Here is a 17,270-nt window from a genome sequence, read left to right as displayed (position 1 = left end):
GAGGGCATGGGAAGGGCAGGCAGACTGCAGGCAAGTGCAGGTTGTGCAGGTGAGGTTCCCAGCATGGCCCCAAAGCAGATGGATCCAACCAGGACTGGGGGGATGGTCCCTGCCCCCAGCCCAGGGCAAAGGGTAGCTGCTATCGCTGCCAGCACTGGGCTGTTTGCTCTGTCGCCCATTAACAGAACCACTTTATCCATTGGGCAGGGGCCAGAGGCGCCCCAGAGCCCGTTGACCAGGCAGGGGCATCGATCGTGGGAAAGGAAGGGGGTGCCCCAGATAACCTCTGCAGACAAATGGGTTTCTAGTGGGGTCTTGAGCCTTGCACCCCCCAGCCCAGCCCATCTCCAAGGGGATGGGGGAATGTGGCCCCAGCAGGACCCTCACCCTGCTTGGGCTCCAGCTCTACCCATGCCCTGGGCACTGGCAGAGCCTGAGCACAAGCCCTTTGCTGGGAGGTGTAACTCCAGCTGTGCCTGTGCCCAGCAGACCATGGGCTGCCTGAGGTGCGTACTGGCAGGGCCATACACAAGCAATAAGGACCCCACACATAGCATTGCCTTGGCACTGATCCACATGTGGCACTTGGCACATGGGTACCACAGCTGAGCCCAGTCCTGCAGCATGAAGCCTCTGGCTCCTCCACCCTTGCACCCCAAGCATCCCTAAAACCATACCCAATGAGACACAGGAGACCGGGGGGGGGGGGAGGGGCGACACAAGGTAGGAACCAGGGTCCCCCGCTCCATGCCAGGGTGGGGTGCCAGGTGGGACGGGCGCAGGGGGGCTGGTGACAGGAGGGCAGGCGAGCCAGCCGTTCCAGAGGGCAGTGCTGCAGGGGCACGCACAGCTAGGCTGAGCTGAGGGGGCTGTGTGCGGGGGGGGGTCCCTGGGAGGGCGAGTAGCACGCAGCGCCATGCACCCACCTGCCTGCCCGAGGAGGGAGGGCTGGGGCAGCGGGGTGGAAGGGCAAGCCGCGGCGGGGTGGCCGGCAGGGCAGGCTGGCATGGGGCCGGGGGGCCAGCCCCGGGGGGGCCCCGCAGCCGGAGCAGATTGGCTGCCGGTGAGGCCTCCCTGGGCTCCTTAGAAAGGGCAGGAGCGTGGGAGGCGCCAAGGGAGCAGGCAGCGCCGAGCCGCGCTCCCATCGCTCGGCAGGCACGGCTGGTGGCGGCAGGCGGGCAGTGGCCATGCCGCAGGCGGGCAGCCCCCCGGGTGGCCGGGGCACAGCACTGCTGGCGCTGGCGCTGGCGCTGGCGGGGTCCCCGGGCAGCGGGCAGCACTACGACTACTATGGCTGGCAGCCCGAGAGCCTGCCCCACGGGCGCTTCTACGGGCGGGAGCCGCAGTGCCTCGACATCCCGCCCGACATGCAGCTCTGCCGCGACGTGGGCTACAAGCGCATGCGGCTGCCCAACCTGCTGGAGCACGAGACCATGGCTGAGGTCAAGCAGCAGGCTGGTAGCTGGGTGCCCCTGCTCGCCAAGCAGTGCCACACCGACACCCAGCTCTTCCTCTGCTCCCTCTTCGCCCCTGTCTGCCTCGACCGGCCTGTCTACCCCTGCCGCTCCCTCTGCGAGGTGGTGCGTGACTCCTGTGCCCCCGTCATGGAGTCCTATGGCTTCCCCTGGCCCGAGATGCTGCACTGCGGCAAGTTCCCCTCCGACCATGAGCTCTGCATCGCTGTCCAGTTTGGGAACAGCAAAGCCACACCGCCACCAGGTAAGTGGGAAGGGCACTGTGCTGGGATGGAGACACGTGGGGCACCTGCCATCAGCACGTCCCCATGCAGCCAGGCACCCGCATGCAGGGCCCCCTTGCAGAGCCCCTGCACCCCTCGAAGCCGAGTCCAGGGCACTGGTGCTGGCCAAGGACCCTCTGTCTGCAGCAGAGCATGAGAGGACACAATACCAGCAGTACCAGCTGCTTTGCCTCAGCTCCGCTTGCTGCCCAGGGTCCCCAGGTCCCACCCCAGCAGCAAAGAGCATCCTGCACCTGCAGTCTTGGCCCCATGCTACTGTCAGAGTGTGGCTGTCCCTTCAGGCAGGGGAGGGGACATCATCCAAAGGCAGCCCAGAGTCAGGATCAGGGCTGTGATACCCTTTAGGCTGGGGCCACCTTTGCTGCTACTGCTGTGCCCCAAAGTGTCAGCATTTGAATGGAGGGTGCTGCCGTACCCTGTTCCCTCCTGGTAGGGTGCTGGGACACTGGCCAGTGAGGTGCTCTGTGCCCCCCACACCACCCTGGCACAGCTGACCAGGCAGCAGAGGAGCTGCTGGGGCTCTCCCAGCATGTGCCCACGGAGCTGGCCCAGGTGACAGGCATTATCAGCAGGAGCTGTGACAGTGGCCGGTCTCTCACCATAGTGTCCAAGATCTGCACCCAGTGCGAGATGGAGCACAAGGCGGATGGCATGATGGAGCAGATGTGCTCCAGTGACTTTGGTGAGTGCTGCGGTCCACTTCCTGGTCCCCCCGGACAAGGGGCTGCCTGGAGGGCACGGTTGTATAGGGACAGCCCCATGGGACACCTCCCCAGGCCATTCCCTTGAACCCTGTGTGCATGGGATGGGTGCACCACAGGAGAAGAACATCGGGGTGGGGGTGGGGGTGTTGGGATAGACAGAATGGGACATTTGGGAAGGTCACTGGGAGCTTGTGCTGAACCCCTCCAACAGCCCCTTCCCACACAGCAACTTCCCCAGAGACTCTTCTGGGCTCCACCCCAGGGACAGGCTGCATCCTGTCTTGCACAGCCACCTGGCCCAGACCCCCCCCAGCATCACCCCAGCATTGTCCCCCGGCATTCATCCCCTCCCCCCCAACTGTGCTCCACGGCTGCCCCACACAGTGGTGAAGATGCGCATCAAGGAAATGACAGAGGAGAACGGGGAGCGGCGGCTGGTGGCCGCCCAGAAGAAGAAGGTGCTGAAGCTGGGCCCGCTCAAGCGCAAGGACACCAAGAAAATGGTGCTGCATATGAGGAACGCAGGCACCTGCCCCTGCCCCCAGCTCGACAGCCTCAGCGGCAGCTTCCTGGTGATGGGCCGCAAGGTGGGTGGCCGCCTGCTCCTCCTCGCTGTCTACCCCTGGCAGAAGCACAACAAGGAGATGAAGTTTGCTGTCAAGTTCATGTTCTCCTACCCCTGTCCCCTCTACCACCCCCTGCTCTATGGGGCTGGGCAGCACTAGGGCTTTGCCCACCCTGCCTTGTCTCAGGACTCCTGCACTGGCCTGATGCCGCACCCCTGGCACCCTGGCATCCCTGGTTGCACCCCAGAACCCCAGCTCTGCTCCCCTCGGCCCCTTGGCTGTGCCCTGCCCTGCACCCCCAGGAGCCACAACTGCATTTGTGAGAGCCCTGATCCACTGCCAGGACATCTGTCCCCTCCTAAGAGCTCTGCTCGGTACCCCTAGGAGCCCTGTTCTGCTCTCAGGACACCTACCCACACCCAGGAGCTTAGGCTGCCCAAGGCCCATGTTCTGCATGCTTGTGAACCCTGGTCTGCACCAGAGAGGCTTGACTACTCCCAAGCCTCCTGCCCAGCACCCCAGGGACCCTTGCCTGCGCTTAGGATCCCTGCTTGGCTCTTTTGGGACCCCTTGGCTGCACCTGGCATCTCTACCCTGCACTCCTGCATCCCCTGCCCAGCTCCCTGATAACACGCCCCAGACCCTCAGCCCCGCCACATCCCTACTGCAGCCCACCAAAGCATCCCATGCCCTCACCTTGAGCTCACACACCAGCTCTGGATTATGCGACCTTTGCAAGGATCCACTTCAGCTGCGGCCGGTCCCTCCTGCCCTGCTGTCTCCACAAACAAGACCAAGTGCCCAGAGCAGCATGGACCCTGCCTCGGCACCCCCACCCTGCCCATCCCACGTAACTCAGGAGGGGTGGGTCCTCCTCCAAGGTCCCAGACCAGCTCTGCTGCATCCCTCACACACTCCCCTGCCAAGATGCAGCCCAAGCACCCCTTGCCCACTCACACCACAGTAAATTATTCTGCCTCAGAGATGCCTGTGTCTGGCTCCCTGTGGTTCATGGGCAACTGCCCCTTGGGGCTCCCTCAGGGCCCCCAGGAGGAATGGGAGGGGGCTCCTGGTCCTGCCTGCTGGGGCAGCCTGGGGGAGCAGGGTGACACTGGGCTCTGGCTCTAGCCCTGCTCCAGGTGCTGTGCCCAGACCCCGAGGCTGGTCAGCCCGGCCAAGCTGGGAGGTGAGGTTCCCAGTGGTCACAGGCATCACTGGAGATTCAGGCATCCCTGTCACTTCAGGGAGCCTGGGAGGGTGGTGAGATGAGAAGGATGGGGGGCACGGGGCCATCACTGCTGCTGGAGCCCCACAGCTGAGTCTGAGGGTGTTTGCCAGAGAGGTTTCTCCCTCTGTCACCCCTGGGGGACAGATCCACGAGCTGGGAGTCGGAGGCGCATGTGCAGAACCTGGCATCAAGCACAGCAGGGGGCAGATCCTGAACCAGGCAGCCTCCACCCCTGGGCACCCCACCTCTGTACCACCCGTAAACCCTGCCTGCGGCTCCCAGCCAGCCCTGCTCAGCTGCCAGATCTCTCACCCCACAGCCTACAGCCTCTTCCCAAAAGGTTCCCCCCAAAAGGTTCCCTAGGGCCACCCACCTGCACCAGCTGGGACTCCCCCAGCAGCACCGGGACTAGGGCAGCCCCCAGTCTGGCCCCTCTGATGGTAGCAGGCAAGGCGGGCAGCCCACCCCAGTCCCACCCCAATCCTGTTTACCCAGTGAATTCTTGCATCCACCCATCCCGCCGGGTGAGGGAGGCACGAAGGTGGCTGCCAGGATATTTACCCAGTGCCTGGCTGCCTGACACTGCAGCTTCTCACCAGAGCTGGCCCTGCCACAGGGGAGCCTCCCAGGACAAGGGGGGAACTGAGGCCATGGGACGCCTATGCCCACCCTCCTCCTGGCTGACAAGGCCACTGGGCACCTGCCCCGCACGGGGGTGATCCCTGCTCGAGCATGGCCCCGCTGGCCACCACCCAGAGCCCTAAAGGGGACTCACATCCTGCTCCAGCCAGGGGGACATGCCCCCACCCCACAGCTGGCCAGGGACATGGGGCAGGCAGCCCCTGCCACAGCCTCACACCAGGGGCAGGCAGTCACTACCTCCACCCTCCACCTGGCCATGTGGAAAAAACCTGGGGGGAAAAAACCCTCAAATATCATTAGAAGGTACGTTCAGAGCGAGGCTGCTGAGCACACAGCCATAGGAATAAACATCGTCAATTACATCATTTTACCGCTAAACTTAAAGTGCGCAAATAAACCCCCATCTCCTACAGCCCAAGTTTATCTGTAGCCCTCTGTATTTTTTGTCATTAGCATCTTTCCAGGGAGCGTTCAGACATACGCAGACATCACACTTATTGCTCCAAGTGTTTTCTCTCAAAAGACAAGTAACTTCATTCTGCTTCCCGCCGCTCGTCATATGAGCTCTACAGCTCAAACCCCACCACCCCTTCACAGACCAGCACTTGCCCCATTGCAGATACACCCCCACAGCCCTTTGGGTGCTACACAGTCCCCTCCCCAATCTTAAAGCTGCACCACTGCTCCCGATAACTGCTGAGCACTCTGCATGCCAGCCCCCCCCCCCCCCCCCCCAGCCTGGCCTTGGAGCACACCCAGCTCAACTCAGACACGCTCATCATCACTGCAGAGTCCAGCATTCCCCCAGATTTCCACAGCACACGGCTCGAGGAAGGCATTTACAAACCCACAGCTGAGAGGAGGGCTCAGGCTGTCCCCAGGGCTGTCCCCTGCAAACTCCCATGCTGGTGGGGCATACAATCAGCAGCAAGATCTGCGCCCCCAGCACCTTCCCAGGCTGGTGGGTGTCACAGCCATGTGGGCACTGGGCAATGCCAGTCCAAGAGGTTCTGACCAGGGAGAGCTGGAGCTGGCTGGCAGGGACCCAGGCCATGGCCATTCCCAGCTGCACAGCAGCCAGGGTCACATTCCTGGGATGGCTGGGAGCTTTGCTGTTCACACAGGGAAAGGTCACCCTTGTGCATGCAGGCAGCTGCTGGGACCACCGCCTGGGTAGGGCAGGGGAAGGAGCAGCCCCAGGAGACAGAGAGGAAGCCCAGCAGCTCCTGCCAGAGCAGAGCTTCTTCCTGGCTCCAGCCCCACAGGATCCAGCCCTGGCACCGCCAAGGACGGGCAGCTGCACAGAGCCTGGAGTAGGGGGCAAATGAGGCCACCGTGTGACAGAAGATGGAAAGCCCAGTAAGCAAGGCAAGCTGGTGGCAGACACACACCCTTTCTCCATGACCACCTGCAGGACAGCACAGCCAAGGCCAGAGAGGTGCCAGGGTGATCTAGGACAGCTTTCACTGGGACATGACAGGAGCCAGCTGAGGACAAGAGATTTATTGGTCATTCTCTATATACACTTATATATTAATCTGTAGTAGAAAGCAGCAGTCACTAAGTGCACAGAGCAGCACCAACTTGTGCCTCTTCTCACGCCGCAGCTGGAGACTCAGCCACACAGCCCAGCCTAAGTTTACCCTCTTGCCTCCTCTGCACTACAGCCAAACATGGGGGGGGGGAAAAGATTAAACCTGCAGGCAGCGAGGCCGAAGAGCACTGGAGCAACCAGCAGGGTCTCAGCTGAGCCAGGACCAAAGACCACATCTCCTGGGGATGCAGGCAGAGCTCTGATTTGATCCCAAAAATACAGTCACCTAGCACAGTACTGGGAAAGGTAGGAACAGAGCCCTGAGGTTGTCCTGCCCCACCCAGGAGGTGGAGGTAGGACCATAAGTGGGAAGGATGACTCCTCCATCACTGAGCCAGGCCGCAGGGCCTGGGCAAGTATGTGGTAGGATGCAGCGAGTGCGAGGGAGCACCCAGGGCTTGCAGCAGCTGTGAGGGGCAGCCACAGGATTTGGGGCACAGCTGTGGGCAATGTTGCACCACAGGGACCCAGCTGGTGCAGCAGATGTTGCATGGCAAGGAAGGCTGATCTTCCCCCAGCCTGGCACTGGCAGGAGGAGCACTGAGCACAAGCATCCTCTGGCAGGGTGATGCCATGCTGGGAACCAAGCGGCCTAGGCTCCTGCTGCAAGGGTGCCTGCTGTCCCAGGTGTCAGGTAGTGCAGGACTCAGGAGCTGGCTGGGCCTGTTTCAGTCACTTGATGAGCACCTGGTTGCACAGAGCACACACGAACACCATCTCCCTCTGAGCTTCCGGGGCTGGAAAGGAAAGCAGGTGTCACAGATGCCACCCTTCCCCACTACGGGCTAGGGACCCCAGCCACGGAGCTGCTAACCCATCACTACTCTGTCCCAAGGCAGACTGCACTGGGCTGGTCCCATCTACCCTCCCCACCAGGGCTGGGGCAAATCCCTGCAGCAGAGTTCAGGGGAGAGCAGGAGCTCTGCCCTCCTCCACCTTTCCACTCACCCGTAGCTCCCATCACAGCCTTGGGGACTTTGAAGGAACAACACCTGGAGCAGAAGCTGTTCCCACAGTTACTGCAGCTCCGCTGTGGAGAGAGATGGAGATGAGACACTACTCCAGGCCCACTCCCAGCCCTCCCCAGCAAACTCCAGTGCCAAAGCACTGCTAACAGCATTCCCTGCTGAAAGGGAGTGAGTGCAAGCCCTAAGCCCCAACACCAACAGCAAAGGGGTCATCTGCCAACAACACCTGGACAAACTGCCCAGACCTAATGCTGGATCTGCATTCAAGTATGTTCTAACATCACAGGCAACCTGTGCCCATCTTGAGAAAGGACTGGGAATACAGGGTCCAGGAGGTTTAAAGACCTTATGTCACTTCCCATGCTCTAACCCTGGAGGGACACAAGCTCCAGAGAGTCCCAGATGTGTATTAAGACTAATCCAAGAGTAAGGGGAGGGTGCCAGAGTCTGGAGAACAGGAGGCAGCAGGAGAGGACAAGAGATGCATCCTTCCCATAGGACTGCATCAAGTGTCACACACATGGGCTCAGATAAGACAACAGGATGGCCTTTGCTCCTCTAGTTCCCACAAGCAGAGCCATGCTTTGCTTCACCAGAAGTTCTCAGGCCATGGTAAATGGGCTAAACCAGTGCACAGAGCAGGTGCCTTCCACACCAGCACATGCAGGTTTGGCCTGAGGCAGCTTCCAAAGGAGCAAATAGACGAAGGCTCCCCAGCACATGTGATCTCTGGCACCATTAGGCATGTGACAACACCCAGCACTTAGCTGGGGTCATCTGCTGCGGGGCTGTGACTGAGGCCAGCCACCCAAGTTGCCAGAGAAAGCCAAAGCAAGGCAGACACACACACCTCTGCCCCAGGTGCAGGCAGCAAGCTGGGCAGAAGACAAAAACTCACCCTCTTCTTGAGCACAGAGAAGGTGGCTGCACAACCTGTGCAGCTCCCTGGAAGAAAGAGAAGAGAGGTCAGGCAGGGTTCTGCTGCCTGGGACTGCAAGAGATACAGGAACACCCACAGCTGTTATAAAGGCTCAGTTCAGAGACAACATTGCTGCATCTTCCCATTCTTGCCCTTCCTGAGACAGCTGGGAATATCCTCCCCATCGAAAGGGCAGATCACTGGAGATGTCAGCATGTCCCTAGCAGGTACTACACCACTCTGTCTGTTCCCAGTTCAGTGGTCACCACCAGAAGCAGCACAGACACCACTCTGTTGAGCTCTCTCAAGCAGCACCCGCTCCCAGCCTTACCAAAGTTGTTGCTGGGGTAGCGCTTGCGCAGGCGCTCAGTCAGGCGTGACACCTTGCTGCGGATCACCTCATTTTTGCTCATAAAACCATTGTCCGGGAGGCTGAGGTCAAAATCTGCTGAGCACTGAGAGCTCTCATCATCCTCCTGCAGAGACCAAAGCCAGCTGAGTATGAAGGTGTGGCTGGGAGCATGCTCAAGGGGTGCAGGGCAGCCCACCCCAGAGATAGGCACCCAACAAGCAGGATGCTCCATCTGGCATCACCACAAGCCATCAGCAAACCAGGCAAAGGCTGCCAGCTCCAGCTGGGAGGAGATGCCCTTCTCTCGTACACCTTGGTATGGCAGTACTCACCATGACCAGTAGCTGGTTCTCCTTCTCCCGCAGCATGGGACAGAGAGGAGAGGCAGTACATATTTGAGTCAGAGGCACCCAGCCCCACAGCCACCCTCCCTGAGCACCCAGCTTGCCCACCAAGGTCCTCACACCTTCCCGCCTCAGCTGCCCTGCAGGTACAGCCCACCTCCACCAGCCTCAAACCTCAATAGCATCTTTGAACTCTTCATCAGGCTCTGCCTCCTCCGCCTCTTCCACACTGCCAGGGGTAAGGTCCTGCAAGAGATTCACAGAGCTAGTCCTGCTGTAGCCCCACACCCCCTGGCGCAGGTTCCAGGACAAAGGACCAGGCCCCTAGCAGCCCCATGAGAAGATAAGGATTCCAGAAGGTGAGGTGAGCCCCTGCCTCCCAAGGGTGCACCCTTACATGCAGCAAGAGAACTGAGCCAAGCCTCCAGCACAGCAAGGCAGCCCCAGAGTAACTCAGGAGGGGCTCCTGGGCTTCCAGCAAAGCTGGCAGCTGGAAGGAGTTTGTAAGTAGAAGGACAGAGGCACAGTCAGACCAAAGGGATGACCGTGCAGCTCCCACCCCACAACTACCAGCTCTGCCCCTGTCTCACCTCTGTGCTGGTGGGTGTGGGGGTCCGATCCAGCGGGGCAGCAGCTGGCAGGGGTTCAGCAGGTTCTGGAATGCTCTCAAGGGGTTTGGTGCCCACACACTGCTCAATTGTGGCCTTGAGTTCCATTATCACTGGTAATAGGGAAGCACATCTGGAGCAGGGTGGCACTTCTCCCAGCCTCACCACACAAAAGGCTGTTTGCAAGAGCCAATCTCCAGGGCTCACGCTGGGACACTAACACATACAACCTTCACCCATCAGGTAACCTAAGCCACCCTCCGCTCACAAAGCAGAGTTAGGGTAACAAGGAACCCTCTCCACCACCTGGCCCAGCTCAGGATAGGAAAAAGCAGGGGCCTTAGTCACAGCTCAGCCAGAGATCTCATCCAGCTCTCCTACAGCACATGCCACAGAACAGGGAGCACCTCCAGCTCTTCCCCTCCCCTCCAACAGCAAGTTTTCAAGCCTGCGTCATACACTGCCACAGGCACCAAGAGTATTACAAGTCCTGCAGAGCAAGGTAAGGGACGGAGATGGGTGACTATGCTCACGCACAGGCTGCATTGCCAGGCCATGGCTTGCCACAGCACAGAGGAGAGCAGAAAGCAGCACCGAGGCCAGGACGCACATCAGGTGAGGCTCCCACCTCTCCCAGCTGAGCCCCAGGCCCCCACCATCCAACCCGGGCTGCTGAGCACCATCCCTAGGACATAGTTGCGCCCTTGGTGGTGTTCAGGTCCCATGGAAGAGCCCAACATAGGACACTGGGCTCACATGATGGTGTTGGGAGAGGTCCACGGCAGGATCCCTGCTTCAGAGGGCCTTTCCCCATCCAATCCCACACAGGCCACTTCCAGGAAGGTCTTTTACCTTGGTAGAACTGGGTGTTACCCAAGAAGAGAGTGCTGTTGAAGATGGCCAGGACCCAGCAGAGAGGCAGCAGGTAAAGGACACAGACAGTGCCCAGTAGCGCTCCATAAAATCTGGTAAGGAGCAGCAAGACACTGCAGTCAAGAAAAAACAGTTCACACCACAGTACAAGCCCCCTTCCTTCATGGTCCTCCACCTGCTCTCTCCAAGTGCCAAACACATCAAATGCAACTCCACAGGCCTAGCCAGGCTCCCCTCCCTGCTCAGCCCACCGCAGGGTGCCTGACCTGGTACTACTCACTGGGAAGAGACAGTAGGGTTCTCCCAGTACAGTACGCGGTACACTGCCTCACAGGTGCAGCACATCCCACTCAGGAACCCCTCCAGCTGGATCAGGCTGCGAACAAGACCTCACAGTCGCAAAAAGGCCCAACAAACCCATCCTCTGACTCCCCCACAGTCATGCAGTTCACGGAGGGCCACACCGGCACGAACGCAGCCCCCCCGCAGCCACGGAGGAGCCTTCCCAGGCGCAGAGGCCACAGGAGCCCCGCAGCAGGGAGGGCTCCGGGGACTCACAAGCTCTTGACCTGGGCGATGGCCTCCTGCCGCGAGAGCTGCACCCTGCGCAGGTCCTCCCGGCGCACGCTGTGGTACCGCCTGCGCTCCAGCTCCGGCTCCGAGGGCCGGGCCCGGCACGACTCCTGCAGGTAGCCCAGCAGGGCCGGCACGGCGACCAGCAGGGCAAGCACCGAGTACCAGGCGGCTGGAAGAGGGGGGACAGCGTCAGCGCGGGGGGCGCCGGGAGGGGACCGGCCCCCGCCGCCGCACGCACCTTGGCCCAGGGTGAGCAGGAGGAAGTTGAGGCCGAGGCAGACCAGCAGGGAGCACACGGGCCGCTGCCACCTGCGGGAAGAGGGAGGGTGAGGGACGCGAGGCCCCGAGGGCGGGCTCGGCCCCGGCCCAGCGCGCACCTACCGCAGGAGGGAACGGACGCCCTCGGCGGCGTCCCGCAGCGGCTCCAGGTACAGCTCCAGCCGCCGGTAGCTCCGCACCAGCTCCAGCAGGTCGAAAGCGGCGGCGGCTCTGGGCGGCGGCGGCTCCGGCGGGGCCTCACCACTCCCCGCCGCCCCATCGGGGCCGCCTGCCGCCCCGTCCCGCTCTACCGCCTGCATGCCGAGCCGGGGGAACAGAACGGGCCGGGCCGGGCCCGCCGCCGCGCTCGGCCCTACGCCACACAGCGCTTCCGTGCGGCGGCCAGGTGCGCCCTGACCTCACCCGCGGCGCTGGCACGCAGCCAATCAGAAGAGCCGAGCTAGAGAGCGCCGGCAGAAGCCCCGCCCCCTGCGCGAGTTACGGGGCGGAAGAGGCCGCGGCCCCGGAAACGGGAGCGGTTCTGCCCCGGTACGTGCTGGTACTGGGGCCCGCGGGGGTGCTCCGGGGCCTGCCACCGGTCTGGGCCTGGGGCTCGGGGCCAGTCAGGGGCCGGGACGCGGGCCTGGTGAGGCCGGCCGTTATACGGGTCTCGGCCTTGATCCGGGTCCCGGCCCGGTCCCGATCCGCGTCTGGGCCGGTCCGGGGCTCAGTCCCGGTCTGGGGCCGGTCCGGGGCTGGGCACCGATTCTGGACTGACGCTGATCTGGGGCTCAGGCCCAGCCCGGGTCTCGTGCTGATGCGGGTCTGATCCTGGTCCAGGGCTCAGTCCCAGCCCAGGTCTCGGCACAGCCTGCTCCCAGCCCTGTTGGGGCACTGTGGGTTTGTCCCCGTGGGCTCCACTGCTGGGGCACCCCTCCACAGGGAGAGACCAGGCAGCTGCCCCACACCGGGGTTCCCTGGGAGGGAGCAAGGGGTTACCCCCAGGCCTGTGAGCGTGGCTGGCAGCCTGTCTGCTGCCCCTCCGTGCCCTCAGAACAGCCCAGGCCTGGCTGTGCAGGCATTGCCCTGCACAGCAGACTGCAGTCCTGCTCCCACCGCCCCAGGCACCACAGGCTGTCCTGCCAGGTGCTTGCAGTAGGGCAGGACTGCTGGCTCCCAGGGATGCTCTGGGGACCCCAGGCTGCATCTGATGCCAAAAGGGGAGGGGGTGTGTGCCATCCCATAATACTCCATGTAACCTTCTTAGAACCCTATGCCAGCCCTCGAGCTATGAGGGCAGTGCAGTGCTCGACACTGCTGTTTGCTGCCCACAGCCTCTGGTGAGCAGGGTACATGTCCCACAGGCAGAGGGGTGGGCAGCCCAGTGGCACCCCAGCTGCAGGTAGAGTTCCAAAGCTTATCCCTGTCTCGAGACTGTGGCCCAGGGCTGAAGCCAGCCCCAGGAGATGCTGGCTGCCCCCAGCCTGCCCCCAGCTCTCCAGTGGCCCAGCAGCGTGGGCACAACTACCCAGCAGCGCCCTGGCCCCAGCACAGAGAGCCCTTTCAGGCCAGAGTGATGAAGCTCATAGGAATGCAGCTCCATCCTGTCCCCGGTGAGTCCCTGCAGCTGCAGCCCCAGGGACTTGGCCTCCCTCTGCACTGCTGTGTGGTGGGAGGTGCCCACACGCAGCACCCACATGAGCACCAGGCTGTGCCCCGTCTCTGGAGGGGGCAGTGGGGCTAGGGACAGGAGACCCCAGGGCACAGGCCTATAGAGCCAGGTGTGATTTCAGCTCAGACCCCATCCCCAGCAGGTCGCAGCCCTGAAACAAAGCCCCAGACACCCATAAGCGCCAACGTTGCTTTATTTGGAAAGTGATTCCATAGGCACCAGAGGGAGGTCTGGAGGGGGACAGAGCCAGTGTGACAGGCAGGGCTGCAGAAAGCCAAGAAAAGGCACTTGTGGTGGCAGGAGCCCCGCTGGGCATTTTGGGCAGCCTGGGCCAGGGGCTGCACTGGAGCAGGTATGGGCAGGCAGTATCAGGGACCAGCCCTGACACAGATAGAGACAGCACATCCTGCCCAGAGAAGGGGTAGGTGGCCTGGGGGCTGGCAGGGCCCCCGAGCATGAGGAGGGATCAGCTGGGGCAGCACCTCGTGATGGAAGCGGTGACCCAGTGCCAACTCCAGACCCCTCCAAGCTCCAAGGGGATCATGGCTGCTGATTTCCACCTCAAAAAAAGGCACCAGGGAACCCCAGGCAACAGCCAGAGCCCGCAGCCAGCTGCTGGGGACACCCATCCTACCAGTCCAAGCCCACGCAGAGATTGGGACAGACCCTCCCTTGAACCAGGAGCGATGGAGAGGACCTGCCTCTAGGCAAAGCGAGGAGGTCTTGTGTCAGGGCAGCCCCAGTGTGGTGCTCCTCCAAAAATTCCCAGTCTCTGGCTGCCCATTGCTCCCGTCAGCCCTACACAGCGTCCTCAGGGCTTGGCACCTGGCAGGCTGTGGAGGCTGATCCAGCGTGGGATTGGCCCCGTTGCTGGTGTCCTCTTCTCCTGTTCCCCAAGACAGGCTGTGTCCCTGCAATGCCTGGCCCCAGCTCCCCTGCTGACACGGTGCCAGCAGCCACCCAGTACTGCCATGCTGCCATGCTCACCCTTGCCCTCCACCTCACCATGGTCTCCAGGCAGCGCAGGGCCCCGAGATGGAGCCAGAGAGTCCCGACATGAGAGTTTTCTGGGATGATAAACCAAGGGCTGCAAAGCCAGGCAGGGCTGCAGACCAGTTTCCAGCACCACCAGCAAGGTCGTGCCTGCCCCTGTCACAGCAGCCAGGCCACAGGGCAGGCTCGGTGGCTCCGAGTGGCTCAGAGCCATGAACCTCGCTGCAGGAGGGCAACGGGAGAGAACAAGCCGGTGCCCCGCTCCTTCAACCCCAGGGGCACCTGGCCCTGTCCCGGGGCAGTATGAACCTCAGGGCTGGAGGAATTCACCCCCTGCCCAGGGTCACAGGACCAGGCTATGCCCCGGCTCGCCCCTCCCCTCGCCCTGCAGTGATGGAGGCCTTGCTGCCCTGCACAGGCTTAGTCCCCAAACAGGACAGCGTGCCCGGCGGGCCGGGGGGATGCCGTGCCAGGCTGTGCAGGACCTGGGTGTCTCCACATCCCCAGAGTGCGGGGCAGGGAGGGGCTGAGCCCCGCGGGGCTCTGGCAAGACGGCAGACATGTTCAGGCCAGACAGGAGGAGGGGCCCGGGCTGGGGAAGCGGAGATCAGAGCCTCCCTTAGGGAACTGTGGAGGCACAGCGCAGCTGGGAATGGCAGGAAGGGGCTGCCAGAGGGTTGGGGGGGGGTGGCGTGTTTACGCCCACCCAGCCTCACTGCTTGCCACTGCCCCTAGCTCAGCTCCCCCAGGCCAGTCCACCTCCGCCCCAGGGACAGGCTGGCACCCACCTGAGCATGCAGCATCTGCAAGGCCGGGGGCAGGGAAGTTGGGCACGGGCCCTAGGGGCCTCCCAGAGTTCGGGGTCCCTCTGAAGGGCTCTCCGCTGGGGTCCTTCCACTTGCAATAACCTACGTCTGTCCAGGGCTGGGAGAGGGGCCTGTGCAGCAGCTGGGTGTCCACACTGTCTGGGCGGGATGCAGAGGAAGCCATGCTCGGGGAAGGCCTCTGTCCATTCGTCCATCTGCGCAGGAGTCCCTGGAGGAAGCGCGGTGCGTTCAGCCGGGAGGGGATGGGGCTGCAGGGTCACTTTGTCCCGAAGGGGGGCTGCGCTCTGTCCGCGGGTGAGAAGAAGGGGAGCCGAGCGCCATGGAGTCTCAGATGATGTCACGCTGGTCCTGGCAGCGCCGTGAAAGGCAGTAGAGCCCCGAGAAAAGGTACAGGCAGGCGGCGATGCCCCCGCAGACGGAGGCGCTCAGGTAGGCGCCGTAGAGGCAGTGCTGGCTGTAGCCCGGCAGGTTGCAATAGCTTCTCTGCCCAGCCTTGTAGCCCATGATGCCAGTGGCAGCTGCGTAGAGCCCCACGCCCAGCGCCAGGTCGTGCACCAGGTTGGTGAGGAGCCAGCGGGAGCCCAGCCAGGGCACCAGCGCCCAGCGCCCCAGCAGGCTCAGCCCGAAGAGGGCCAGGGTGAGAAGCCAGACCAGCACGGCAGCGAAGAGGGCGAAGTGGGCCGCTCCTTCGTACTTGTGAGCCGCCACCGTCACCCAGAAGGCAGCGCCCAGCGCCAGCTGCCCCAGGCGCAGCAGGCCCAGCGGGCTCCGCAGGTAGGCACGGTGCAGACTGAGGGAGCCGCGGGCCGGCGGCCCCGGGGGCGGTGGCACTGCCGGGGGAGCCGTGCGGGCCATGGCGGGGCCCTGCGTGCTCCGGCGCGGCTCGGGCGGGACTCAGGGCCCCGGCAGCGACTTCCTCCCCCGGCCGCTGCCAAACATCTGGCGCCTAACGGTCCTCCCCGCGCGGGGCCTCTCTGCTCCCCTCCCCGCCCCGCCCCCGCGCCCCGCCGCGCCTCCCGCCGGCCCACCGGACACCCGCGGGCCGCCGCGGACGGCGGCGGGGGCCGCCGCACCCCTCCCGTCCCGCCGCTGCAGGGGTGGCCGCACCGCCGGGCGCGGGAGGCGGCGGCGGCGGCGGGGCGGCCGGGTCCGGCGGGGCCGCGCGCCGGGACCCCGTGCGGCGGCCGGCGGGGGGCGCGCGCCGGGGCTCCCCCCTACGTCACCCGGGATTCCCCCTCGACGTGACGCGCGCCGGGGCTCCGCCCGAAGGCGGGGCCGGGCCCGCCACGCCCCCGCCTATTTACGTCACTTGCGCCACGTGTCCCCCCCCCCGAGAGGCGGTGCGGCCGCGCCCCTGGGCGTCGATTGGCCCCGGCGACGGGAGGAGGGCGCGGATTGGCGGGGCGGGTGAATGAACGGGGCACGCGGCGGCGGCGGGATCCCGGTGCGGCGGCGCGAGGCGGCCCCGGGAGCGCAGCGGCCACCCGGCAGACCCGCGCCGATCCGCCACCGCCAGGTCTGTGCCGGGGGCCGGCGGGCGCGGAGCGGGGAGAAAGTGGGTCACGGCGGGGCCCAGCGCCCCGGGCACCGGCGGGGCGGGACCGGACCTGCGTGCGCCGGCCCTAGCCGGCCGCCTCCCGCGTTCCCGGCGGCCCCGCCCGCGCGGCTGGCCTCCTGCCCGGCACCCCGGCCCGCCCCCTCCCTGCGGCCGCGGCGCGGCGTCGCCCCGTCGCCTGCCCTTTCCTCGCCGGCCTCCGGCAGAGGCGGGTCGGGCCGGGCGGCGGGAGCGGCGCGGAGCCTGACGCCGTCTTTCCGGTGCCCGCAGCGGCCGGGGCCATGGGCACGCCCGCGTCGGTAGCGAGCGACCCTCCAGGGCAGACGGCGCCGGCAGCCCGCGGCCGCAAGCGAGCATCGGCCAACATCTTCCAGGGCGTGGGGCTCCCGGAGCTGCGGAGCCTGTTCCGGAGCGGCGGGGCCGAGCGGCCCGAGGAGCGCGCCCGCCTCGTCTGGCGGTACGCGGGGCAGCGGCGCATGGCGCGGGCCCTGCGGCGGCTCCGGCGGCGGACGGCCCGGCCCGGCAGCGGGATGGCGGCGCTGCGACGCTTCGGCCGCCTGCGGTAGGTGCGGACCGGGACGGCGGGGAGCCGCGGAAGCGCCGCCGGGCCGCGCCGCTAACGCACGCATCTTCCCTGCAGGATTGCGGAGGAGCCAGAGGGCGGCCGCGGGACCCAGGCGCCCTTGGGGTCCACGTACCAGCGCTGACTGGCCGGGCCGCAGAAGAGCAGAGCTGCCGGGCTCTCCGAGGACACTAAGCGCGCCGGACAGGGGTCGATGTTTAATAAAATAAAAAGTGAACGCTGGCGGCTGCGTGAGGCTCTGGTTGCGCC

At 64.3% G+C, this 17,270-nt stretch overlaps 4 protein-coding genes across 12 annotated transcripts; 2 read left to right on the top strand and 2 right to left on the bottom strand.

The window, feature by feature from the left end:
- The first annotated feature begins 1,020 nt into the window (after positions 1-1,020).
- On the top strand, positions 1,021-4,012 carry SFRP5 (secreted frizzled related protein 5). The gene is made up of 3 exons (XM_014276756.3): positions 1,021-1,719; positions 2,364-2,441; positions 2,848-4,012. Exons 1-3 carry the CDS (start codon positions 1,188-1,190, stop codon positions 3,186-3,188), a joined length of 951 nt encoding a protein of 316 aa, XP_014132231.3. The 5' UTR covers positions 1,021-1,187; the 3' UTR covers positions 3,189-4,012.
- A 2,375-nt stretch (positions 4,013-6,387) lies between these two features.
- ZFYVE27 (zinc finger FYVE-type containing 27) lies at positions 6,388-11,883 on the bottom strand. 7 transcript variants are annotated; one of them, XM_055720068.1, is made up of 12 exons: positions 11,515-11,881; positions 11,372-11,442; positions 11,116-11,302; positions 10,838-10,933; positions 10,537-10,649; positions 9,667-9,797; positions 9,251-9,322; positions 9,065-9,085; positions 8,712-8,856; positions 8,312-8,406; positions 7,442-7,523; positions 6,388-7,230 (listed from the first exon to the last, which is right to left on the bottom strand). In XM_055720068.1, the coding sequence occupies exons 1-12, from the start codon at positions 11,709-11,711 to the stop codon at positions 7,166-7,168; spliced, it is 1,275 nt and encodes a 424-aa protein (XP_055576043.1). In that variant the 5' UTR covers positions 11,712-11,881; the 3' UTR covers positions 6,388-7,165. The 7 variants fall into 7 exon arrangements, with proteins under 7 accessions (XP_055576043.1, XP_055576044.1, XP_055576038.1 ...); XM_055720069.1 differs by having other exon boundaries at positions 8,360-8,406; positions 11,515-11,878; XM_055720063.1 differs by having other exon boundaries at positions 11,116-11,442; positions 11,515-11,883.
- A 1,355-nt stretch (positions 11,884-13,238) lies between these two features.
- Positions 13,239-15,858, bottom strand: MARVELD1 (MARVEL domain containing 1). Its single transcript, XM_005435186.4, has one exon. It carries the CDS (start codon positions 15,736-15,738, stop codon positions 15,211-15,213), a length of 528 nt encoding a protein of 175 aa, XP_005435243.2. The 5' UTR covers positions 15,739-15,858; the 3' UTR covers positions 13,239-15,210.
- Positions 15,859-16,181: 323 nt separating this feature from the next.
- AVPI1 (arginine vasopressin induced 1) lies at positions 16,182-17,243 on the top strand. 3 transcript variants are annotated; one of them, XM_055720073.1, is made up of 3 exons: positions 16,182-16,399; positions 16,813-17,000; positions 17,079-17,243. In XM_055720073.1, the coding sequence occupies exons 1-3, from the start codon at positions 16,295-16,297 to the stop codon at positions 17,143-17,145; spliced, it is 360 nt and encodes a 119-aa protein (XP_055576048.1). In that variant the 5' UTR covers positions 16,182-16,294; the 3' UTR covers positions 17,146-17,243. The 3 variants fall into 3 exon arrangements, with proteins under 3 accessions (XP_055576048.1, XP_055576049.1, XP_055576050.1); XM_055720074.1 differs by having other exon boundaries at positions 16,228-16,399; positions 16,709-17,000; XM_055720075.1 differs by having other exon boundaries at positions 16,228-16,399; positions 16,709-17,004.
- The last annotated feature ends 27 nt before the right edge of the window (positions 17,244-17,270 follow it).

Source organism: Falco cherrug, chromosome 9 (assembly GCF_023634085.1).
Source record: "Falco cherrug isolate bFalChe1 chromosome 9, bFalChe1.pri, whole genome shotgun sequence".
Taxonomy (NCBI): domain Eukaryota; kingdom Metazoa; phylum Chordata; class Aves; order Falconiformes; family Falconidae; genus Falco; species Falco cherrug.
This window is presented reverse-complemented; position numbering and strand designations above follow the sequence as displayed.